At 40.9% G+C, this 24,901-nt stretch overlaps 5 protein-coding genes across 5 annotated transcripts; 2 read left to right on the top strand and 3 right to left on the bottom strand.

Moving 5' to 3' along the window:
• Positions 1-2,520: 2,520 nt before the first annotated feature.
• MELLADRAFT_59364 (uncharacterized protein) lies at positions 2,521-7,599 on the top strand (the record flags this gene model as incomplete). Its single annotated transcript, XM_007404475.1, has 6 exons — positions 2,521-2,765; positions 2,834-6,012; positions 6,169-6,272; positions 6,363-6,551; positions 6,629-6,844; positions 6,916-7,599. 6 exons carry the CDS (start codon positions 2,521-2,523, stop codon positions 7,597-7,599), a joined length of 4,617 nt encoding a protein of 1,538 aa, XP_007404537.1.
• Positions 7,600-8,399: 800 nt separating this feature from the next.
• MELLADRAFT_27327 (uncharacterized protein) lies at positions 8,400-9,797 on the top strand (the record flags this gene model as incomplete). Its single annotated transcript, XM_007404476.1, has 7 exons — positions 8,400-8,465; positions 8,538-8,609; positions 8,689-8,737; positions 8,833-9,027; positions 9,125-9,232; positions 9,399-9,417; positions 9,527-9,797. Coding segments are annotated over 7 exons (780 nt in total), but the record flags the coding sequence as incomplete, so codon positions are not given.
• Positions 9,798-11,072: 1,275 nt separating this feature from the next.
• Positions 11,073-13,010, bottom strand: MELLADRAFT_102108 (uncharacterized protein; the record flags this gene model as incomplete). Its single annotated transcript, XM_007404454.1, has 3 exons — positions 11,073-11,183; positions 11,274-12,653; positions 12,762-13,010. The coding sequence occupies 3 exons, from the start codon at positions 13,008-13,010 to the stop codon at positions 11,073-11,075; spliced, it is 1,740 nt and encodes a 579-aa protein (XP_007404516.1).
• A 5,607-nt stretch (positions 13,011-18,617) lies between these two features.
• MELLADRAFT_59361 (family 43 glycoside hydrolase) lies at positions 18,618-20,884 on the bottom strand (the record flags this gene model as incomplete). The annotated part of the gene is made up of 7 exons (XM_007404453.1): positions 18,618-18,935; positions 19,092-19,102; positions 19,464-19,675; positions 19,809-19,857; positions 20,021-20,081; positions 20,465-20,622; positions 20,701-20,884. The coding sequence occupies 7 exons, from the start codon at positions 20,882-20,884 to the stop codon at positions 18,618-18,620; spliced, it is 993 nt and encodes a 330-aa protein (XP_007404515.1).
• A 1,805-nt stretch (positions 20,885-22,689) lies between these two features.
• Positions 22,690-24,048, bottom strand: MELLADRAFT_89394 (uncharacterized protein; the record flags this gene model as incomplete). The annotated part of the gene is made up of 5 exons (XM_007404452.1): positions 22,690-23,021; positions 23,090-23,182; positions 23,257-23,325; positions 23,400-23,531; positions 23,613-24,048. 5 exons carry the CDS (start codon positions 24,046-24,048, stop codon positions 22,690-22,692), a joined length of 1,062 nt encoding a protein of 353 aa, XP_007404514.1.
• Between the last annotated feature and the right edge of the window lie 853 nt (positions 24,049-24,901).

Below are 24,901 nucleotides of genomic sequence, written 5' to 3'. Positions count from 1 at the left end.
GTATCAAAAAGATATTGCTTTATTTTCTTAGTTATCATATTGAAATAACACTATAGCAGTGTTGAGAGAAATACAATCGTGCTTTTTGAGTTAAAATCCGTGTGCTTTTTGGTCCTTTAAAGTTGCTTTTCTCTGGTGCCTTAAGGAGGGAAGTCCTTAGACATCTTCTACTAGTCATTCATTGGTGGATTATCTCCTCCACGCTCTGTATAAACCTTGTTGGTTTATAAGTTCTACACCCGCCCTGAAGCTCCAGGGCCAATTCATAGTCCTAGTACAGGACCACAGATTAACAAACACACATGTGAATATATGTAGTATAGTGGCTAGTGTCTAAAAACATGAAATCAGATATTCTGGCCAAAAAGCTTATCAGAGACACAGAAGTGATCCAAGTTAAGATCCAACTACATATTTGGAATCCTCACATCAAAAGCTATCAGCAATTGATATTGCCAAGTGAATTTGAATGCTTGCAAATCATCATGATTTTTACAACACAGTAGATTTATATCATAGAATGGAATTTTTGATAAACAAAAATCAAACAATACAATTACTAGTGCTTTGCAACCTTCTCCATTGGTGAGGACAGAAATTGCTGCAATAAGTCAATATTTGATAAAAAAATATAAGGAAAAAGGGAAAAAAAATGATTGATTGGAGTCGCCATTGGTTGCAGAGTTCAGAGCCGCAGTTCAACACGCCTTGTATAGCAGGACATTTGGATCAAGACTGATGTGTGCTCTCATATCTTCCCTATGAGCAATCAGATCAATGATTGATAGGGGTGTGTAACAACTATGAAGGAGTATGTGAGGTTCCCTGACCAAAGCTCAATGATTTTTGCATTAATTTAGCAAAAAACTGTTGAATCATTTTCAGAGGACACACATTTTGAATAATTTCCAATATTTCCTTTACCTCTTAAAGGATGATGTCCCCAGTCAATGTTAGACAAAGATATCAAAGCAAGACAAGGAAGACTTGCCCGGTTAGAGAGCCCAAGCGTGAATCAAAATCCAAGGCTAGAATCATACTTTGGTAGGCCTTGGCTTTGTCAATGGTCAATCTGTATAGAGGACTGCTTGATGCTTGCAAATGAAAACACTGACTCTTCTGCTTCTTTCAGTCACATTCACTCATTTATTGTAGATCTTGATGGCGAACTTAATAGATTTGAAGCCAAAGAAGTGATACAGTATCAATTATTGACCAGAAAGGACATGATTTGACCTAAAAAACTGGTATGGAAGTGTTGGTGATCATCAATTTCATTATGCATTTTTATTTTTAGTTTTATTTTTATTTTGTTTTGTCCAGTCTGACATTTCACAGTTTAGTCACTAGCCACTACACATACATGTAAATATATGTAGCTTGTCTAAAACCATGATGATCACCCTCATGGCTCAGTATAAAGACACTTAAGCAATAAGACTCGACTAATATTAAATAGTAAGGAGACCTGAACCAAAGAAAAGCAAACCTATGTAAGTGCCAACCAAAAGTGGACACCTAGGTCTTGGAAATTAGACAATGGGACAATGTTGGCATTTTTTATTCACCAAAAGCCCTCACACATTCATTTACTCCCTATAAGTATAACCAGAGTTTACTAGACTTAAGATGCACAGTGTCTGTAGTGTTTGATCCAGGAAGCTAAAGTGACTTCAAGCAATGAATGGAGGAAATCTATTGCTATGATTCCCTTTTAGTTTGGCTTATGGGTTCAGTTGGATAAAATGGTGAAGAAGGTAGAGAACAATGAGAAGTGGTCTTTCAACTCCCTTCAGGATACTCATTACTTGGCTCTGATGCAAAATCCCTTTTCCATCCATTCTGAGACAGATGCAACAATTTCAGTCTTCTTCACCTTTTGGAGTACCAATGATATCTACCAATCCAGAATTCAAACATATCCTTGATCATCTTTTATATGTTTGCCTTTAGCATTAGTGTTCAGAGGTGATGTCAAATGTCAAGATCTATTTGACAACAGTGCTGGGTACGCAGTATCTCTTCAGATTGGTGGCTCAAAAACTGGCTGAATATGTAGACTGGAAATCCATCTGGTAGTCTTTTGTTTACTTTTAAAGTTGTAACTCATATTTTTGTCGCAGTCACGGTTTGACAGGATGTCTGATGAAAATGATGAATGGGAGTTGAACGCGGGGCAAGATGAAGTGTGTAGCTTAGTATGACGCGATAGAAGACTATACATGAGCTTAAGTATGCTACTAAAGTGTATGAATCGACTCAGACTTTCTTCTTCAAAGTTCACACTCGATTCCTCGATTCCTCTCAACTCGGCTTCACAGTTCATTCGGTCAACAACAACTCATCAAATCTCAAATCCTACCTACTCTTCCCTTTGAATTCTCTTTCAACTCTTTCTTTTTTCCTTTTTCTTAATCTCATCTTATCATCATCATCATCATCATCATCATCATCGACTTACCAGTCGCCACAGAGAATCCATCAAGGTACCACTATTCAACTGTTTGATCATCTTCAAATATGGATCCTATCTCCAATCGACCTCTTTCCGCTCTCGATTCAACGGTTTCTTTCAAAACAGTATCTACGAGTAACAAGCCTAATCCTCTACCAGAAGACATTCGATTGAGATTCTCATACTATGCCAGCGAAATCAAGAATCAAGTTGACACATTTTACGATGATCAACACAAATGGTTGGAAGATCACCTCCTTGGTGTTCAAGACACCTTTGCCAATATCAAACAGAAGAAGCGCGGAACTAGGTTAGAACTCTATTGTTCAGTTTCATGATCATGTTCGGTGTGGTTGACATGATTTCTTTTTTTTCTAGGGCCGCGATGGCAGACATAATTAAAACGCCATCACGCAAACGCATTCAAGCTTCCTCCAAGAAGAAAATCACCCAACCTGAGCCTCTTCGCTTCGAACAGTCAGGCACGAGCGATCGAGCCACGGTTTCTATGAAGAGTCTTCCACCCAGCAAGATTGAGAAATCACAAACTGGGATCAATTTCATTCCAGCTTTCGGTTCATCCAAGCGACATGACGAGAAAGAGAATCCTGCTGGTTCGTTAGTACCTAGTAAAGCTCACTACGACCTACATTCGGCAGCCTCGGATCGTTTTGCAACTTCACACAATAAAGAAGTCACACCGTCAGTGTTGGGAGAAGTCCAAAACGTTTCACATCTCCACAATTCCAGACAAGAACCATCCGCTTCCAATTCAGGGTCAACATCACGCGATCAGACTAGCCGTGTCTTCCAGCCAATCATTGCACCGACCTTGCTGAAAGGATTGGGACTATCCTCTTCCACCCAAATGTCGCAAACCTATACTGCATCCGGTGCATCCCATCACGGCATCCTGAATCAAGAAGAGGTAGCTGCGCTGTCCAAATCTTATTCTTCACCTTTCAAGAAATCCACTTTGGCAAACCCACCGTCTTCAGTCACTTTGACTCAGCCTTTTGTCACCTCGCAATCCGTGCCGGGAAGCACCTCAGTTGATCGCGTCGCCAAAGATGACGAGCCCTCTGCACGGAAGGTCGTTGTTTATACAACTACTTCGCTTCAACATCCTACAGTAGATGGAGACTGTGATGAAGAGACCCACGATCACTCCGGTGAAGATACTGAACTGGAGGAAGAAGCCTTAGAAGGCCACGAATTGTCTGCTATCCAAGAAGGCGAAGAAGAGGAAGACCCAGCTGCAACGGAACGTCATATTCCGCGTGGATCAGCCAAAAAGACCCGGAAAGAAGAACAACCAAACCCGAATATCCATACCACGGCTCAAAAAGCAAAGATATCCCTGCCCAAACCCACAAACCCTTCTCAACCCACTTCGCGAGGCTCTTCTGATCGATCACCGCAGGTCACATCCGACTCGATTGCCCTTCAACCTGCCGCAAAGCTTTCTAAATCACTCAAATCAGTACCTGACCTCCACGTTGAACCCGACGCTGCTTTTGAGGATTCTGTTCGTGAGGACACGGCACCTCTTCAGGCAGCTGTTGCGTCGCTTCATGACACTCTTCCCAAGTCTCAAGATGACACCATTCTCGCTCAGGAAGATTTAGCTCATCATCGCGATCGCGTCACCCCATCCGAGGATATCCATGACACGGCCGTTGAAGCCTCTGTTGATCAAGAAGTGGTTCATGAAACAAACGCAGTGCATTCTTCTCCGAATCGTGATAATGTTGCTAAGTATCGGTCAGACCTACCGGAAAGTTCCCGAGCCCCAGCACTATCTTCGTGCGAATCGCATCCTCAGAGACAACGTGAACGGGATAACTCTCATTCCCTTCCGATTGAACACAAAGACCTTCACGAAGACAGTCACGCGCCGACATCCGACGCCAAAGCTGTGCATACCATTCCGGACGCACCAGAGTGCCGAAATCAAAAGATCACTTCTCCGGAGCGCCCACAAGCTATCCCAACGTCCCAGGCCCTTAAGACGTCAAAACCAGCTGTCTCGAGATCTTCGAAAACCACCACCGCATTGGCCGAGCATGTTTCCACACCCGAGGCAGACGAGGAACCACTAGCTGAGACAAATGACGTGCAATCAGAGCGACTGCAATTTTCATTACCCGACCAAAATATCACCGCCGAAATTCCTTTGAATGACGACCCATCTCGTCTTCGCAATACTCGCGCGATACAATCTCAGGCATTCGACAATAATACTCGCACACCTGGCCCAACTACTCAAAGTTTATTCACCCCTGGCAATACTCGAGCGGCCCTGATTCATAGCCCTCAAAGCCAATGGTCTAGTAAACCCACCAACTCCGGATGGCTCAACAAACCGCACAAAACTCCCGGACTAGCGTATGGAGCTCTCGGACTAGGAATTGAAAAGAGCGAGGTCAGTAGATTCCAGGGGGTTGGTGGCTCACCTGTAGCCACGAATAAACCAGATCCTAGACCATCTTTCACTTCGCACGCAACTAATCTTGCGAGAGCTCAAGACATTGGATCTCAAGCAAATACCATATCCGACTCTCAAAGAATGCTAGCAAATCAACGAAGATCTTCCAAAAGAACCTCTACTGATGCAGGGTTCCCTTACACATCTGAGACGCAAGAAGCCAAGATTGCCAGACCTTACGTGCCTGTACCGCATCGCTATGTACCATCTACTGCCGACAAGGGCAAAAAGGGAGTGGATGACTTGAAAAATCGACTGTCCAAGATTCAAAGAGAGAGTGCTATGCATGAGCGTACACAACAAGTCTTACCGATGGTAGAACCCTTGCACATGGTGCAACGTGCATCACTTGCAACATCTGCAACATCTGCTTCTGTTGTTCATGGGAAGCCTCTTATCGCACAATCTTCTCAGACGTCCCACTCGACTTCGACAATGCCTCCCTGGGCTCCTATGCCGCCATGGAATGCAGCTGATCTGAACAACCTGAACAAATCTCAATCCTCGCGCCCCCCTGCCAGTCAGATTTCCAGTCAACATCGTACAGTCTCACCAGCCTCACTTCCGTCGTTCACAACATACGCAGGCGTTCCTTTGATCGATCGCGGAGCTTCTTCTGAGACTACGCACTCACTTCACAATAAGGCTTCTAATCCTCCTGTGGGTCTGTACGCTGATAGTACAGATTCGCAGTTACCCGTTAAGAAGACTTCGGTGGGTGATTTGGTGGCTGCTTATGAATCGAAAAAGAAGCCAGACGAGCCAGCTGTGAATGTCAGCAGTGTCGCGAGGAATACTTCTCCTGCTCCTTCGGTTACACTAACGCACGAAACCAAAAGTAAGTCACCCGTCGATACCGCACCTCTCAACATCAAGTCTACAGCTCTTCTACGATCCACCACACCCACCGCCACCCCTCCCGTGCTTCGAGTTGACAAAGAAGCTCGACGGATTGTTACTCAACCAGAGATTCCCAAAGACGATGCTCAAGGTGCTATGGAGAAAGAAAGTCAAGATGGAGGAAGTGCGGTATCCGAGCACTACGAGAAAGACTTGATCGATCTAAATGGTAAGAGTAATCGCCCATCGCATCCAACTTTGAATTTACCTGATGTTGAAGTCGATGCAAATGAAGATGATGAAGATGAAGTCGACGAAAGTCAAAGCGAACGGCAAGATGATGGGAATGAGTCTGACGGGGTCGAAGCAACTGGGGCTTCGCGAGATCGAGACGAACAAGTTGAAAACGAAGATTCATTGTCTGACTGCTCGGAGTTGAGCCCATCGGCTTCCAACTTCCAAGACGCGTACGCTTCTGCGCCTAGCCAGGTAAGTGAAAATTTACAAATAGCAGCCCATCTATCGGCCCTTGCTTTGGTTGAGGAACAAATGACTCATATATGAACTTACTCTTCTCAGTCATCAAGACATGCGTCTAACGCAGGTAATGTTACCCCTCCACTTGATGAGGGCACGGAAGCCAGGACACCGCCCACTAGTGGTATAATGAGTGTCTTCAAAGCCGGTGCAGCACTTGCTACGTCCTGGACAAGCACCAAAAAGCCTGAATTGAAAAGCCTACAGCTTGCAGCTGTAGCTGCTAAAAAGGTGCGCAGTACATATTTGACGAATATCGCGCTTTGTTAAACTTTCTAATCACTTCATGTTTCAATTGAATGTATTAGGAGCTGGATGACAAGGAGCGTAAAAATGCAATCAAGGAAGAGAGAGAGCAAAGGCGACTTGCTCTCTTGGAAAAGAAGCAGGCCGAAGAACGTGAGAAGGAAGAAGCAGACCGAAAAGCTCGGGCTGCCGAAGCCGATAGGAAGAAGAAGGAACGTGAAGAGTCTTCCAAGGCTCGTCAAACCGTCAAAGCAAAGCCTGCTCCAGCTGCTACACCTGTAAGTCGGATTTCTTATTTTCTTTTTCTCACTTGTCAATACATTTATTGATGTCGATGTAATGAAATCAGGGACACCATCGGGACGTTTCATCCGCCGGCGATCTTGCCAAAAAGCGTAAAGTGGAAGCTGACACCAGCCGAGTCATGGACCCCAAGAAGGCTAAGCCCCAAAAGCCTGAACCCATCTCCCCAGCTCGTGTGGCCCCAGGGAGTGCTTTGAAGACCTCTTCCAGTTCATCTTTCCAACCATCACGTGTGGCCCCAGCCGCACCTGCTGCACCCGGCTCGGTCAAATCGTTGAACAAGTATCGCGTGGCAGCTGCCTCAGTCGGTGTGAAAACGATGATTGAACCCATTAAAATCACACATCCCACTCCAGCTTCGAGCTCGAGCAAGGCCTTTCAACCGGCTCGTCAAAGTAAATTACCAAAACCCTCAGTGGCTGGGTCATCGAAATCGAAGCTTTCCGCTGTAGCTCCCCCGGCAGCATTGAAACCTAACGCTCCGAGTGCTACTCCTAAGATCAACCCTACTGATCCCAAGGGAAAGAAGAAATCAGAAGAATACGTTGAATTGCCAGATATCGATTCGGAGTATTCAGATGATGATGAGGAAGAACACCAACGTAAAGAAGCGGCTTTACCCGATTGGGCTCAAACTATGGTGATCAAAGATGCACTTGCCAATCAGCGTAAGATGAACCCCAATGATATCTTTGGTACTACTATTCCTGCGCCACCCATGGAAGGTTAGTAGTTCTTTCTTGCTTGATCTCTCTTTGATTCGTGTGATTAATAAAGATGTTTTGTTTTCGTAGAAATCTTCCGAGGTCGAGCATCGAGGTTTAGACATCGTACATCTTCAGCCAATTGGACTGGTACTGATCAATTGACGGCATTAGAAGAGGCTGAGTATGCCAAACGTATGGGATATCATCAAAAGCAACAACGACGTACTAATAAGGATAAATGAGACATATGGCATATCAAGCACTTTGCTCATTTTCACAGGTTTTTGTTTGGTGTGAGAGTTATCAGACAGTTTGAATCATGTCACGTTTTTATATCCTCGAACCATACTTTATTTTATTTTATTTTATTTCTGAAGGTACTTCAGTAGTAGTTATCCTTGAATTGTTTTTTTATTAGAGGAGGTTGAAGTTTAATAACTTTTAGAAGTGTAGTAATTCAATTTATCTCATCTTGTTTGTAGCTTTTCTTCGTGATTGAGCAAAGGTTAGTAGTGGTGAGATCAAGTGAGACAGGAGCATTCCGTATAACGATGTCTTTACACCAGAATATTTGACGCAAGGAAGCCCAGAGAAAAGCAATGGCCAAAGAGCCGTGACTCGACAACTTTTGTAGCGTGAATCTGACTGTATGTCACAGATTGTGACAGGCTGGTCAAGATGGTTGATTAAAAATTTCAAACATCTGTGACATCAGACATTGCCTTTGAACGTTCAACAAAGCTTTAACTAAAAGGTTCTCTAATCTTACCTATTCATTATCTTTCTCAAGATGTCATCATCCGATTTCCCAACTCCTGGTCCATCACAAGGATTATCAAGAATTTCGAGCTTGATTCAAAATGGAAAAATTAAAAAAGTAGTAATCATGGTAAGAACCTTTAACATTGTTCGTGAGCTACTTTATTGATTGCTGATAGTGATATACGACCTCTTTTCTTAGGCTGGAGCAGGTATCTCTACAGCAGCTGGGATACCTGATTTTAGATCTCCTGAAACTGGATTATATGCGAATGTTGGTATGATTGAAATTGGTGTTTTAGAAGAAAATGATGGATTACTGATTATTTTAATGATTCACATGAAAAACATAGTTAGAGAAGTATAATTTACCTTATCCAGAAGCGATCTTTGACATGGATTGTAAGTAAAATAATCCAAGTACGATTTTTTCAAAGAACAAAAGAAAACAAGGACTTAATACCTCATACTTCAAACGAAACAAAACAAAAAAACAGATTTTATAGATGAACCAGAAGCATTTTATACATTAGCCAAAGAATTATGTCCAGGAAAATTCAAACCAACGATTACACATAGGTTTATGAAATTATTAGAAATTAAAGGGATTTTGAAAAGAGTGTTAACTCAAAATGTAGATACGCTTGAAAGATTAGCAGGAGTTTCTGAAGAATTAATTGTAGAAGCACATGGTAGGTTTTATCTTCTTCTTTATAACTCACCACTTTTTTTCGAGATAATTATACTAAAAGTGATCTTTTTTCTTGGGGGGATGGGGTTTCCATTTAGGTTCATTTGCAGAAGCACATTGTTTAAATTGTCGTCATAAAATGAGTTTAGAAGAAATGAAACCTTTACTTTCGATTGGTGAACCGATTTGGTGTAAAATGAAATCTTGTAAAGAAAAATCGGAAGCTTGTTGAGTGTGATTTAACTTTTCTTGTTTCATTTTTTTTCTTCAGAAAAAAAACATTGAATTGATCTCCAAAAAAAGAATGACTGATTTTACTATGTTTTTGGGATGATGCTTGATGCTTGATACTCGATGAATGCTGTATAAAAGTGGTCAAGCCTGATATCGTGTGAGTCTTTGTCTTTTTGTCGTGAAGCCTTTGGTACTGAATCATTCAAGCTGAAAAAGAAACCTTCTTTTCACACTACCTTATTACTGGATGGGTTGAACTCATCCAGATTCTTTGGAGAAAGTCTTCCACAGAGGTTTTTTTCACACCTTTCAGATCTGCCAGAAGCTGATCTATTGATCGTACTTGGAACATCATTACAAGTTCAACCCTTTGCATCACTTGTTACCCAAGTTTCATCAGATTGTATAAGATTATTAATCAATCTTGAAAGAGTTGGAGATCAATTTTTCGATTTCGATCAAGAGGATGGAAGAGATATTTTATTTCTTGGTCCAACAGATGAAGGAGTCAAACAACTTTGTGGACTTCTGGGATGGATGGTAAGACTTGGTATCTGTTTCTTGATTTGATAGACAGAAAACCTTGAATTATTATTGATAAACCTTACTTCCTTTTTGGTCATCAGGAGGAATTGGATGCATTATGCGAGTTGGATGAAGAGGAAGATACTAATGAATTGGGAACTAATGAAACATCTGTTGAGGATCCTAAGCAATCCGATCAAGCCAATTTGACTGCAAGCACTACAACCATCGTTGAGACGATGCACCAACTCAGTCAGGATGATAGTTCAAAGGACCGAAACCCCTCTTCGGCCTCATTACCGATCCTACAACCTGATCCCCCGAAAAAAAATACCTCGGAAGTCAGTACACTGGGTGAATGTCTAACAGAGCGAGTTGAGAAAGAGGCAGAGGCAGAGACACCTGTGGTGGAACAATTGGTAGCTAACAGTCAAGCAAAACCCGATTCCAAATTATGAGTTTTGTTTCAATCTATATAGTCTTCATTTTTTTAAAGGAAGCGGATCAAGATGGAAAATATTTGTTAAGTATTTTGTTGCAGTATTTGCAAAATTTCATTCAAAGTTGTATTACTCCGAAAGATTAGTTACCGTTTCATGTTGCAAATTTTGCCTTCTCCTTGAGCAGGATGCAAACAGAATCTTGTTGTTTGCGCTCTTATCATCTGACTCTGAGCTGATTCAATTCAGTGTGAACTCGAGAAAGTTTCAGCCGTGTTTGTCATTGTGGTGATTAGTCAAATTGAGCTATCTGTTGTCCAAAACTTGGTGTTGCAGCAGAGGTTGTGTAAGGATGATGATATGGGACCGGCAGCTGATCATTACATCCTCAAAGTAGCCCAAGAAGTGTGGTAGAAAGGGTTAAAGATATGTCTGTATATGTCCAGTTGCTTGTTGAGAAACATAACCTCAACACACCGGTTCATTTGATGTCATTAACTCTTACTTTACACAGTCATTCTTGTTTTCTTTTTCATATGGTATATTATATCAATCATGATGAATTCTTATACAACTTTCAGAGATTTGGGGAGAAACAACTACAATTTAATTAAGATCAAAAGATTCAGGTCATTAAAAAACCGATCCTGACAAGAAGAAGATCAAATAAGCCATCAAACAACAATATTATTATTCAAAGAGTAAGAAAATTATCGAAAAAGAATAAGTAGGAAATTCGTATTCAAATCATTAATTTGAATTAGTTCATTAAAGTAAAATCAAAAAAAAAAATAACAAGACTTGTTCCGTATCCTTTTTGGGTTTTTTCTTGATTTATTTTCCTTATCTAGGAGAAAAGGTGATTCGATTTGACCATTAAGCTAACTTGAACCTTTTCATCTCTAGACCAACGAGCTTTTTTAATTCCTCTAACATTTAAATGATAAGAAACAAAAACCTATTTCAAAGAATCACCAAAGCGTTTTTCATGATTAGTTAAACGGAAATTTGATTTGAGAAGAGAGTAAAAGGATCAAAAAAGACTAACGTTTTCATTAACTAAACTATCTGGTAAAACTCCTTTTTCCTTCTCACATTCACCACAAAGGCAAGATCTTTGTAAAGGAATCATTAATTGTATTTCTTCTTTATCTTCAATTAGTTTTTCTTCCATCTTAAGAAATTCATGTAAAACTCGATTACCACGAGTAGAAGTAGAAGTTCCAATTAAATTAACTCGGATTTCATCAAATTGTTGATTTCCAAGTATAATACCAAGTTTGAATTGATCACCAGGTTTAAAGGTTGTTTTACTTGGTCCAGGTGAGATTTGTAATGTAAAAGCTTTTGATGGGATTCCTGATCTTCTTCTAGGATGACTATTGAAAAAGCCATCAAGTCTACTTAATGGAGCGAAAACAAAAGTTTCTGGAAAATTAGATAAATTATCTTTTTCTTTTATGATTTCAGATTCTTCAATTGTTTGAATAGTTGATTCAGAAATCTCAGTTTCAGCTGTATGATAACAAGATACTGAATCAGTTAATTCACAAATAGAAGATGGATTAGTCGAAGGTGATGTAGATCTTTCTGAGCTTTCAATCAGATTTCTATCAGGACGAGGTGAACATGATTCGTCTTGATCGGAAACCGAAGAATTTATCGGAGTAAATGTTGGTCGATACTTGTAGATTACCAACGGATCAGCCCTAAAAGGGTCATCGGTCAAACTTCCCAAACTTGAACGTCTCGCCTTGGTGGTTGGTGGGGGAGGTGAGGAACGAAAGCGTGAGGAAGTCGATTTATTGATCTTCCATCGTTTTCCCGATGACTTGAGTATGTCAGATTTAGGTAAGATGAACGAGTAAGTACTAGAATTGCCCAAACGCTTCAAGTCTGGAGTAATGCATGGACGTGGATTTATGCGCGAAGACAAGGGAGAGGTCACAATCGGAGCGGAACGTATAGGACTACTTTCCCGAGGCTTAGGTGTGATAAAGGATATTGGCCGACGTAGATATTTTGGTAAGGTAGAGTTAGTAGTACTAGGTGTGATGTTCATTTGAACTTTAGGTTTCTCGGATGTATGTTGAATGACGGGCGAGGGTTGACAAGGGTGATCAGAATGAGGAATAGGTGGAAGAGGGCATTTAGGCGGAGGAAGAGGTTTATCATAATATGTAATCATTTTGTTGCAGGGTGTTCGAAGTGAGATAGTTTTCCTACTGGCAAATGAACCACAAGCCGTACTTTGAGTAGAAGAAGGGGTTCCAAGGCCACTAGAAGAGTGAGAGTCGTCATTTGACTCCCTATAAGAGAAGAAATCATCTGATGTTGTGGAGGCGGAACCATGACCTAGTGAGGGTGACGCGGGACATTTCTTCTCCTGAAGATCTTCTTCCTTGAAATTCGATACCCACCAGCAATCCTGAGATGTCAGATGTGCATTGGGTCAGATTTGATCTCGTAGCTAAAATTATCCTCAATTTCAAGGAAGAAAAAGCACAATGAAATTGATCATGAAAAGGATACGCACTGAGTATTGACCCCGTATCCAATTGGACTTGCTTGATTTTTTGTCCATACTGTTTGATGAATGGAATTTGTGGTTGTCAAGATCTTGATCAAAGAACACCAGACCACAGCGTCGATTGTTGCTTTCTAAGGTGAGTTGAGAAAATGATTTATGACTGCGCTTACGGCCCATAAAATCTGGTACAGATCGAGAGTAACTTGAGGCGAGAGAATTGGGAAGATTTCCTGACGTGGATTGTTCATCAATCATGATGCTGAAAGGGTATAGATAGGAGGTGATCGTATGAGATGGTGAAAACTATGGTTTAAAAGACAAACAAGAATGATAAAATATGTTTGTATGACTTTGAGGAGAGGGACGGGATTAGGTACTATCTTATATGCATGAATCCAAGATCATGATGATAAGGTGAAAAGATGAACAGAGACTCAAGATGTACGTGAAGGTGGGTGTGATGAGGGTACAGGTTAAATCCTTGACGCTGTCAGACAGGCAGAGAAGATTCGGATGGCGATATGATCATACAATTCTCAAGCTGAACGAAGAATGTAGTCAATTCTAAGAAAGAAATGACACCAAAAGAGTCGTGGGTTTAGGTAGGAGTGAGTGATGAAAATTTGAGACCGAGCTAATAATTCGCAGATCCGATGATAATGAGCTGAGCGAATATGTTGATTAGTCTAAAGAGAAGAGGGGGAGTAAAGTGGATTAATGGATGAGGCGGAAAGTCGGGACTCTGATGAGAGTCCAAAGACGAACTCACTGAGCAAATGTGAAGCGAGTATATGTCGAGTGGGGACGCAGAAGCGGGGGTAACCCAAACGTGCCGTTGAGCAAACACCAAGTCCGAGATTGTGAAGTTCGCCAAGGAAGACTGATCGAGTGAGCACCAAGAACTTTTGGAGTCTCTCAAGAGAGGGCTGAAGGGCTGTGTGATAGAACTAACGACTCCGATCACCAAGATAAGATATGAAAAAGAATGAAGCCCAGTAAAATCAGAAAGCCGATACGAAGAAGTTATATTTGTAAAAGCTGTGTATCAGTATGATGGGATTCGAATCCCTTTTGAGATTTTTGAAGTAGGCAATACGAATCTCCGCAGAGTGTCAGGTAAACAAAAAGAAAGGATATTCAGAAATAAAAAGCTACATAAATCAACTCAGAAATAGCTAAAGAGTTGAAGACGAAAATCTAGTCTGATGACAGTTTGGGATAAGAAATCGATCGACGAGTTTTAATGCAAAAAAATCTCAAGGTAAAGATTTAATCTTGACCAGGAATGAGTGAGTTGAAATGGTTTACAAAATAAATCTGAACAAGGAGAAGAGTTGATTGGTCATAGAAGCTAACCAAGAAGAAAGAAACACGGAGAATAGTCTCCATGTCCATGTGTAAATAAACTCAATCTTCTTGATGAGCCAATTTGGTCCCGAAGACTTGAAAAAACATTCTGACTGCAGCAAATCAACGAATGCCAAAGCTCAAGTTTCTCAATCCTAGCGATTTTTGAAGTTCCTCGTTTCTATAAAAAACTATCGAGAGCCAGTGTGAGCGATTTGTGAATACCACACAGCTTCAGGATTTATTTTTACTTGAATTGGCATTGGATCTTTTTTATATCTCACATCTTTACCTTGGCGCTTGATGACAAGTCGCAGTACTTCTGAGAGCAGACTTAATTTGGCTGATAGCTGAAGAGATTCAGCTCTGAGTCTGAGGTCTTTTCAGCATACAAAATCGATTCTTGAGTCTCGAAATGATATCTTGAAAAATGCCTGCACTTCACCTAAAAAATCCGGTCAAAGACCATATGCACTATCATCAAATTCCCACGGAAAATCAACTCTCTGAGTGATTGTTAGCTTGAGGTTCACTCACAGCGAAACAGCGCACAGCACACACGGAAAAAAAAGCATGCAGACAGCCTCAAAGTCAAGCAGAGTCAAGCCTGTTCAGAACTTAGCCTTGAATCTACATTCACAAAATGAACGCATATCTCAAGACTATTAAGAATTCCAGTGCATATACATATGACATGAGATGCATCAAGCCTTTTAGTGGCTTTGAGTTTTGAGGATTTCGGACCTGATGGGATAATCACATATCATCAAAATCGTTTAATGGCCTTCTTGTTTCTGCTGAGCATCAATGAAATTTGATGTTCGTAAAAAATTTGATTTTGTTTAAACATTAATCGACATATCATGCGTAGGTGCTTTTACATCAAAGCCATTGCATCGGTAAAAGGTTCTGTACAAAAAAATTGCAAGGAAAATCAAAAAGTTGAGAAAGACATGGATCGCCTAGAATCATGAGCCTATGTACATCAACATGAAGGTTTGAGACTCTTCAAGCGATTCATGCATCGGGCAAAAGAAATGGGCACGTTAAAAGTTAGGTACTGCATAACTTGACATATTCCGCTAGGAAGGATCAAAGAAAGATCCTGTAGAAGGCGCAATTCTACGTCATAATATACAAGCGGCCATGGAGACTTTGAACCTATGTAGTCTAAGTCGAGAACATACTTGAACAAGAGATGAAGGCTACTTATTAGTATTGATCGAGAAGTGAGTACAGATTAATATTTATGGGTCGATGAATATCCAAAAGGGACCCACCCCCACGGTAGCCATGTGGTTTGCATGAACAATTGACCATCACAGATCAGACTAAAAGTGATTCGGGAAGAAATTTTCATGTCTTATTCACCGCGGGCTTTTGTCATGAATGAAAGTTGGCATCGGCTCTGCAATCTTGTAATTTTCATCTGTGATCAAATCGCGAGCAAGAGTCAAAATTTGAAGCCATACCTTGATTAAAATCCTTAGTTCCATGTATAAACAAACACAATAATATTAATCGTAATGATTGTGAGACATGATCGTAGCCCAGGCTCGCTTCTCTCTCTTACATTCTCTCACTCGCTTGAACGCCTCATAATTCCTCTACTACACTACAACCCCGAACATGAACCTTGGCTAAGCCTAGCTTGACACAAGCCCCACGAACCGCGCGCTTGGAGGACGCCTGCCATGGGAAGGGACTCGGTGATAACTTATTTAGTGGCGGCTCAGCCGGGTCAGAAACATGAACTCTGTCCAAAACCACTTTGGATTTGGGGTGAAATTTGAGTTTATGACACGGTCCCCGGGGTAAGATCTAAGTTTCTGACCGAGGGTAGCTAGGGTCAGCTCACATTCTGGACTCAAAGTTCCGAACATCATTGTGTCACTCTTGTTATCAACTAGACAACTCTGGTTATCCTGGTATGATAGCCTCCTTGATCTCTAACTGTTCACTTAGCAGGGGAATGCACAAAAAAGCAACTTTGCACTTTGGACCAAACATCATCATTATTGCATACATGAGATATTCAGTGAGAAAGTCAAATAAGATAATGATTGAATAGATTGGTGTTTTTGCCTTTTGGACATAGTGAGGAGGGTTTTGTTATCTGTACTGGTAATTATTTTTTCTGCTTGGGAAAATAATGCTTGGGGGAGGGACTGGTTTCTGGAATTGGAGAACTAGCAATACTATGGCTTTATTCAAAAAGTGGCAGTGGATAGATTTGTTTAAATTGTGAGTAAGTGTAATAGCCCACATCAGCATGTATGTACTTACTAATACCACATGTGGGTTTTTCTTCTTCTTGAAGGGAGACTGATCATCCTTTATCACATCCCTGAGACTCTGAGTTGGAGGGCTTTAGCCCGCGAACAGATTGCTGGCCTGAAGCTTGCATGTGTTTGCCTTCTGCTGAAAAGTTTCAACAAGTGTGGCAATCCGTGTCCATCTAGAGATACTCAAAGCAACTTTGAGTCAGTCAAGCACACTTCAGTAGAATTGAGATGCTGTGGTTCCAGGAAACAAATGTAACAGAAGTACATCATAGGAACTCTGTGTTAGAAGCACAATGAGAGCTGAATCAAGAGTCTGTGTAAAAAGGTGTCAAAGCACTATTACAAGATGAGTACTATCAAATCTCTGAACAGTGGATGATAATTTCACTGAATTCCTCTTACTCCGGACCAGTTGTGGCACATCTGTCACTCCTGAGCACCACTATCCTTTGACTGATCTGCTACTGATATTGATGCACCTGAATTTCCTCCTGATTGCTTCTGTAATGCAGCACTTTGCCTCAATTTCAGTAATTTTCCTCCTTCCACCATCACAAATTCACAAAACTTAAGACACCAATAGGTTGAATGCCAATGTCTCTCACACTTTCAGCAGAGTGGTTCTGTCACCCAATAGTTATATTCTTTGGACAAGATGTTGAAGTGTGCTGATGAGATATCCATAGCTTCAGGGTTGGGTGTTTGTGTAATGGTTTCCGGGTACATGATTTCACCTTGTGAGTCATTGTCTGTAGCACTAGCTGACTTGATGATTTCTTCAAGAGTGTCAAACTGATCTTGTATCATGGGTATCTATATGTTACTCTCCAAACCTTTAAAATAGTGGCTGATACGCGTAGACAGTTCCCATTTAGTGCCTGGCGCAATGGAGTGCAGCTTTGGCATGTTTTTGTTGGTCCAATTCTGGAATCAAAGAGAACAGATTTAAAGGCAACAGTGAATCCATTGTATTTGAAAGGGGTTGTGTTGTTTTTGTCCATGATATGTTGAAGGAATAGCTGATCCCACTTGTTTGCCTCACCCATTAGGTACAAGATGGCAAACATGATTAATTTAGTGTTGTCTAATCTGAAGAGTGTCCAATTCATTGTGGTGTAGATTCTCACTTGGCTCACAAAAGCTTCCGCTAGCACACCTTGTGTTCCTTCATACAATTATCAGGTTTTGCAACTTTACTCATTGGTAGGGCATGGGTAGGTGCAGAGGTGGTGTGTGTTGGACCTGTGGTGCAACATTAGAACCATTGGTTTTTGGCTCTCTAATTGCATAACATGGGCTTTGTATTGCTTAAAGCATCTTGGTTTGGACACTAGTTGGACAGCTAGTTTAGTTTGTTGGGTGGTTTCCTCCATACACCAATTGTTTATCTCTGCCACTTGCTGAGCTAATTGGTTGAGGTATTTGACAGCAACCATTGTGGCAGTCTCTAAATCACCAGTTGTGTTGTTGTGCAAAGAATTGCCTTCATTGGACTCTGTCTCCTTGTTTGGTATTTGGAAGGACGGTGAGGTGGTAGTACATATATATGTTGTATCTTGTAAACTTAATCTATCAATAATGCTTTCTACTTTCTTGCCTTCTTGAAACACTTCTTCAATTTCTTCTTCAGGATGAAATTTTCAATTATTCCTTCAGCTCTTCTTTTTTGTGGCCTTTTGGTCTGTTGCAGTTGAGATGCTACAATATGTTATGGCCTTTTTTGGGGGCATGTGACTTGGGGACAGGGGGAAAGGGGATGTGGCTTCTTGGTATGATTATTGTAGCATGTGGGAAAATCACATACAGTAATAGCTCTGCTCAGGTGAAACTCAACTGCTCCACATGTCACAGGTTGCAACATCCGCTCTGATGCATGAATGTAGGTCATAATTACAACCACCTTGGTTTGTTTTCAAATCTAAAATAAGAGAAACAATAATTTTCAGGGGCTTTGACAAAACACTTGCACTTGAATCCCCCTATCTGACTCCAAAGCAAGAATCAAATCAGACCTTAGATGTCAGGACCCCTCAAAGCTCACTCCATGGAAATGATATGGATGTCTCAAGATGAGTGTAGATCAATGTCAAGTTATGCAATGACTCAAAATTTTCACAATATCATAGCAGAAATTATATTCTTTGTTTATTAGTTTGAACAATCAATAATGTACATGGCTTGATAAACATATGTATTACTATTATGCATGTTTTGTTTCTTCCTAGATATCTCAATAGAGAATGATATAATCAACCTTGACTCCACTTGGAGTCACTATTTCAATTGAATTTCCACCTCCAGGCTTCAGATTGATGCGTACGGGGATAGAAATTTGAGCTGAAGTTGGTGGATAATCCACATCAAACTTCCCACCTCCATTTACACTCATCTTCCCTGTTTGATAGGTCCCCCCTGGGCTTGTGTAGAAAATTGAACACCATTCAGCTGCACCTCCATCTGGGCTATTGCCACTGATCTTTTGGAATTTCAATGTTGGGTTAACATTTTCATACGTCAATCGTCCTCCTGGCGTCTTTCCAAGTTTCAACTGTCCTGTTCCAGATTAAAAAAACAATCATCAATGATTCAAGAAGTAAGAAACAAAGTAAGCCATGACCATCAATTCCTTTTCATAGATGAAGATTTCAGAATCAAATCCTTTATGGAGTATGGAAGGGGTAACATCATTATATAATTCACTAACCTGACTGACGGCTGGAAGAGATATACTTGGTCCCTTTTGAAGCAGTCACCACCCCTTGAATGTGATAAAAGAACAAGAAACACATTGAGGAAGCCAAGTGAATAATTACCACTGCTGATGTATATACTCTTCACAACCAATGAAGGGATGACTAGTTTACCCGTTTTTACATCAATCGCCCAGACATCATGCCAGTCTATTCAAAAGTTACCATTCTGGATCCGCAAGGGTTGCCAAATATATCTTGAGTTCCCAAGATCCTTTTCTACCCAACAATCTGCAGTGACTGATCGTGTTTCCAAGGATAGCCCACGAGGTGAATATCCTATCATACAGTAATCTATCCGCAACGACGACTGCAACCTGACGTACAGATATGAGACCTTGCCTTAGAACCAGTCACTGTAAGATCATATGTGTTTTGTGAGGAATATGTGTTTAGCTTGGGGTCTGCAATATCGACGTCTTTGGACCAGGGACCAGCCAAGTTCCTCGTTGTTATGACTTTGTTTGGGTTTGCAGACCAACCTTTCTTGAGGAGGTCCATATAACCCCACCCATTGTTGCCGTCAGTGTCAAAAATTCTGTCATTTCGTAAATGGATAACACGATGTTTAAAACGTAATCACCTGGAGTGAGAATATCAGGTGGTAAACTCCTGCGTCCTTGATAAGACCAGTAGCTTCCCAGAACACCCGATTCCATATATGAACTAACTCCTTGACATCCATCTGACTCATCTCGAGTCCATCAACAACCCTTTGGTCTTCTCGATGAGGAGTTCAAACAGTGATTGCTCACATAGTCTTGACTGAGACGCGCCAGCTTTAGATTTGCATTTCCATCTAATTGTAAGTCGCGCGTGGTCAATCAGTTCTCTTGCAGGCTTGTGTGACTCTTGGTGGGGAGGAAACAGCGAGCAAACTTACCAGAGGCGAAGATCACATATCCTGTTCCATCATCATCTTGGAACAAGGAAAGATCACGGCTCTGCGAATTGAGGGGTGAAAATGCACAAACAAACTTCCAACCTGAATCAATCTACTTGGAGGCCACCCCGAAAAGATTATCAATCAACATGATGATCAATCAATGATATCCCCACTGTCAAAATCGGGCTTTGCACTCTATACTGATGCATGTTAATAATTGGATAGAAACCTGCCTTATCACTTCTCGCGACACCGATTTGTGCTAGCTTGTAGCTTTTAGAATCAAGTATCCAAAGGCATCAGGGGATATCTAGATTTTCTGAAAATACAGCATCAGGTCAGCTATAGACCTACTTTGAGTCCTACACAAAATGCCATGAAACCGGGAAGTGATATAGTGGTAAGCATCAACTATGCAAGGGACATTCTCGAAAGACTTACATCGTAGTGAAAGTACATCACAAACTTGTTGGTTGCTTTGTTGAAGAGAACTCGGGGTCTTTCAACCACCATATTCTCGTTCAGTGGGGTGCCAGCCGTACTAGTCAGCACATTTGGTAGCCTCGTCCATGTAAGGAGGTTGTTGGACCTATAGCAGCCTAATCAAGATTTCATTATTTAGTGCTCTTCAAATCAATCCTAAAACGTTGCATTTTGGAGGACAACTCAACTAATACCCTTGAACTTGTATCCTTTCTCCTTGTCTTCGCCAAACCAGTACCATTGATCTTTTAGCTGTGGAAACACGATTGAAATCTCAGCCTTTGTGATTGATTCAGCTATCAGTGTGCAGTGTCTAGTAATATTCCCGTACTTGTAAAAGGCATCCTCCATGAGCTTGTATCCGTTTTCCAGTATCATCATTCCACACTGCTCCTGATACAATACGTTTCTTTTCCCCAGTGACTATCAGTGCCAGCAGAAGCAATCCAAATATTAAAGAATGAAAGCTCATATTGATCTGACACGTTAGCGTATAAAGTTTTGTGGCTTCATGCACAAAAGGTTTGAGCCCTAGGTCTCGGCCAATTCAACCTCAATGATTCTTGTATTGTATCTCGTGAATTTAGGTGAATGATGCTTCCCTTCTGCCTCAAGAAGACAAACCTAAGCCGAGTATTGAAATGGTGAGAGCGATTGGTGTGCCTCGTGAAAGGATCCGAAAGAAAAAGCCTTTGGCTGATGAAAGTTCAGATAATTTTTGAGGCTATAGAAGTCAAGGGCCCATGAGCAGGTGTCTGCCACTGCCAGAGGGTTGGTTTGAATGCTCCATAATCTTAATAGTTGTGAAGTTGGTTGTATCTTTCACCTCGACCGCCGACCCTTAGATGTGTGCTATTTCAGTTGCTTGGAAACCTCATGCCGATAAACCGCCCAGCCTTTTTTCTGATCAAGCTCCTGAGGTCGCCAGATGTACGCATGTAAGTCGACATAGATTTCGAAGTTGAAATTTCCACCTCGCCGACAGCCCGTAGTCAAGAGGTCACTCTGTAACAGTGTCTGTTTACCGATTTACCATCTTTCTCTTCGTTCTCTCCTTGAAGAGGAAATTTGAAAATATCTTTGCAGTGCAAGCAACCACACAAAGGCTAAAGAACGCTTCAATGGAAAACTATCTTACTTTCTAACAAAACAAATGAAATTTAGTTAAACTTGAATGCCCTTCTTGCAAATAAAAACATGATATGCATTGGACATATATAAAAGAAACCATGTACTGGCACAGATTGATCATGACAGTGATCCAATGACTGAGACTGAAGATTTAAGTCATCATCTCAGACTTGGAGGCTACTAAGACAAAGTATAAATTTTTGGATTTATATAGCAGATAGATTAGGGGGTTTCAAGTTTGTTTATGTTTTGCGCCAAATTCACGAATTCGGACAAGTTGTTTGTAAAAAAATTATGCGTAAAACCAACATATTTTTAATTCAGGACACCTAAAAAGGTGTTCCGCTTCAAAAATTACGCATATTAGGGGGGCTCAAGTCAAAATATTTTACGGGATTGATGAATTTTGTGATCATTGATTTACGACGATTAATGTTCGCAAAGCGTATGCTTCGCAAAAATAAATAATACCCTGTCATTAATTTATTTTACATACTTTCTTACTTTTCGAAAGCACGTAAAAAAAAGGCTTGCAAAAAAAAACTCGCAAATGTAGTCCACAGATGGTCAATTGTTGAGTTTTACGGTCACCCAATCGCAACACTTTTATCTCGTAAAGAATAAACCTCGCAAAAGTCTATTTACTGGAGCTAATCATGAATTTTGCAATGCATTGAATTAAGGAGTAAAAACATCGCAAAGAAAAAAAATCGCGAAGTTCCAAAATATCACTTCATTCCATATTTTGACGGTCAATATTTTACGATCAAAAAAAAAGGTTGTATTACGTGTCAATACAACCAAAATTCCAAGAAGAAGCACCAGAGTTAAACAGATATAACGTAGCAGTGAAAACAACGAGTGAAAATACCGAACCAGGTACGGCAAAAGCTGAAACAGTGACTATGAGGACTACAAGAGAGAAACTGATGGATAAAAGATACAGAAAATATGAGCGAAACAGAAATGTCACAAAACAAAACAAAATAGCAAAAGAAACAAACAAAGGAGTGAGTAGAAAGAAAAAAGAGAAAAAGGTATTCCCACTCCTCTTACTCCCTCTTACGTTTCGTACGCTTTGATACCCGTCTACCACCGGTATCGCCCTCTTGGCTGCTGTCATTGCCCACAGGCAAAGTGTTGTCTTTTGGCGAGATCTCTTCACCTTCCTTCAGAATATGCCATCCTTTCCATTTCGACTTTTTCTTTACATTTACAATTTCTTCCCTCCCCGTGTTGGATTCATCACGTGCTACAATGAGATGAAAGAAATAAGTCATCAAATGAGAACAAATGGTAGTGAATACTTGCGCACCACGTTTTGGTTTCTTCGCCAAAGGAGCCTTGTCTTCTGCGTGACCATTATCCGAGGGGAACACCTCTTCTTTGACATGAATGAAATAAAAGAAGTAAGACATCAAATGGGAAAAGGGGTAGTGAATAGTTGCGCACCTCGTTTTGGTTTCTTTGCCAAAGGAGCTTTGTCTTCTGTGTGACCTTTATCTGAGGGCAACATCTTGTCTTTGACACGATTCTTTCTAGGCACTGATAGATCAATAAAGAATCATAAATAAATAAGAAATGTGCTAGCGAAAAGGATAGGAAATCACATTCCTCACCTTGTTTTGGTTTTGGTTTCACTTTTGCCAGAGTGTCTTCTTTGACATGATTCTTGGATTTTCTAGGCGCTGATAAATCAATAAAGAATCATAAATTAATAAGAAATGTGCTAGCAAAAAGGAAAGGAAATCGCATTCCTCACCTTGTTTCGGATGCACTTTTGCCAGAGGAGGAGCTTCACTAGCTGGAGCGTCACTAGCTGAGTCATCTGAAGCAAACAAATCTGCCAACTCTTTGCTGTTCTTGTACTTGACATTATTGGTTTTTCTACGAGCTAATAAATTGTCAAAGAATCATAAATGAAGACTATCAAGTGTGAACGCATCAAGGAATCAGTTGAAATTAAATTGCTCACCTTGATTTGGTTTTACCTTCACAGTAAAAGAATCATCCGAGGCAAAAATCTCCTTCAACTCCTTGCTGCTCTTGTACTTAACCATCTCAATATCTGAATCGTTACCTCCTTCCGAAACACCTTCTTCTTCTTTGTCAACCTCGACTTCCATTTGTGAAAATGGTCGATCTACTATGACCTTGCTGCCCACAGCCCGGTCAATTTGGGTGTCTGCAGCCTTGATTATCAGTGACTCTTCCGTGGTAGGAGCTCGAGAATACATCACCCAACTCGTATTAGGTGAAGGTCCTCCAATAGTCTCTACATCACTAGATACAAACTGTGCAATTCCACCATTTAGCATATCATTATGATACCACACACCCGTCAGGCCACCAACTGTCCGTATCACTTTACACCAATAATGATCACCTCCCCAAAATCCGCGAGCACGCATCAAGTAAGTGGTGCCGTTCATGATTAACTTGTAAGGCAGATCACATTCTTTCATCATCTTGAAGGCTTCTGCTCGTTGAGTATTCAATAAGTACGTAATATCGAGGTTGATTTGTAGATGGGGAGGAGGTGGGTCGAATATAAGTTGAGATTTCTCATAAAATGCCGGAACAGATTGAGGTGCATTTACGTCATCTTTATTGACTTTGCATTTACGACAATGTAGTGGCGATATTCCTTGAAGGCCTTTTGTTGAAGCCCATTGGTCCAGAAGGTTCTTTGTTTGCGAGTAAGTAAATTGATCGCCAAACAAATTATGAGGTAAAGTAATGCTATTTAGATGAGTAGTTTCGTGGATAACATGTGAAGTGTCATGTGAACAGATACGCTTGGTCTTGAGGTCGACATGAAATAAAATCTGTGTCATAGCCGGTGACGCCGGACGAGCTGTTTCAGTTTCACGATTGAAGATGCCATTGAAATACTGATCAGCAGAGGCGTGTTGATCTGGTATAAAGCTTCCTTCACATCTCTGTCGAATAGCAGTATGGAGAGAGTTTTGTCCACTTGACAGAATACCGTTGATTTTTCCTTTCTGACTGATCTCCCAAGTGGACCTTGACGAAAAGAATTTCATAAGCTTAGCAAAAATATGTGTTGATTTGCCTGTTGCCCTGATGTACCAAACGGCTGTATGCACTGCATACAAGCATTCCGTCATAGAATTGAGCCAGCACCGGTTTTGGCGACCAAGGGTAGAGGAAGCAGCAAAACCTGGGTACGTCGTAACTGGGTTGCGGTCAATGTTAACAGACCCTTTAGGTCGACCAAGCTTTTTACGACGTCCAAGTAGA

This window comes from Melampsora larici-populina (genome assembly GCF_000204055.1).
Source record: "Melampsora larici-populina 98AG31 unplaced genomic scaffold MELLAscaffold_2, whole genome shotgun sequence".
Lineage (NCBI taxonomy): Eukaryota > Fungi > Basidiomycota > Pucciniomycetes > Pucciniales > Melampsoraceae > Melampsora > Melampsora laricis-populina.
Note: the sequence above shows the minus strand (reverse complement) of the source record. Positions and strands in the feature narration are given on the sequence as shown.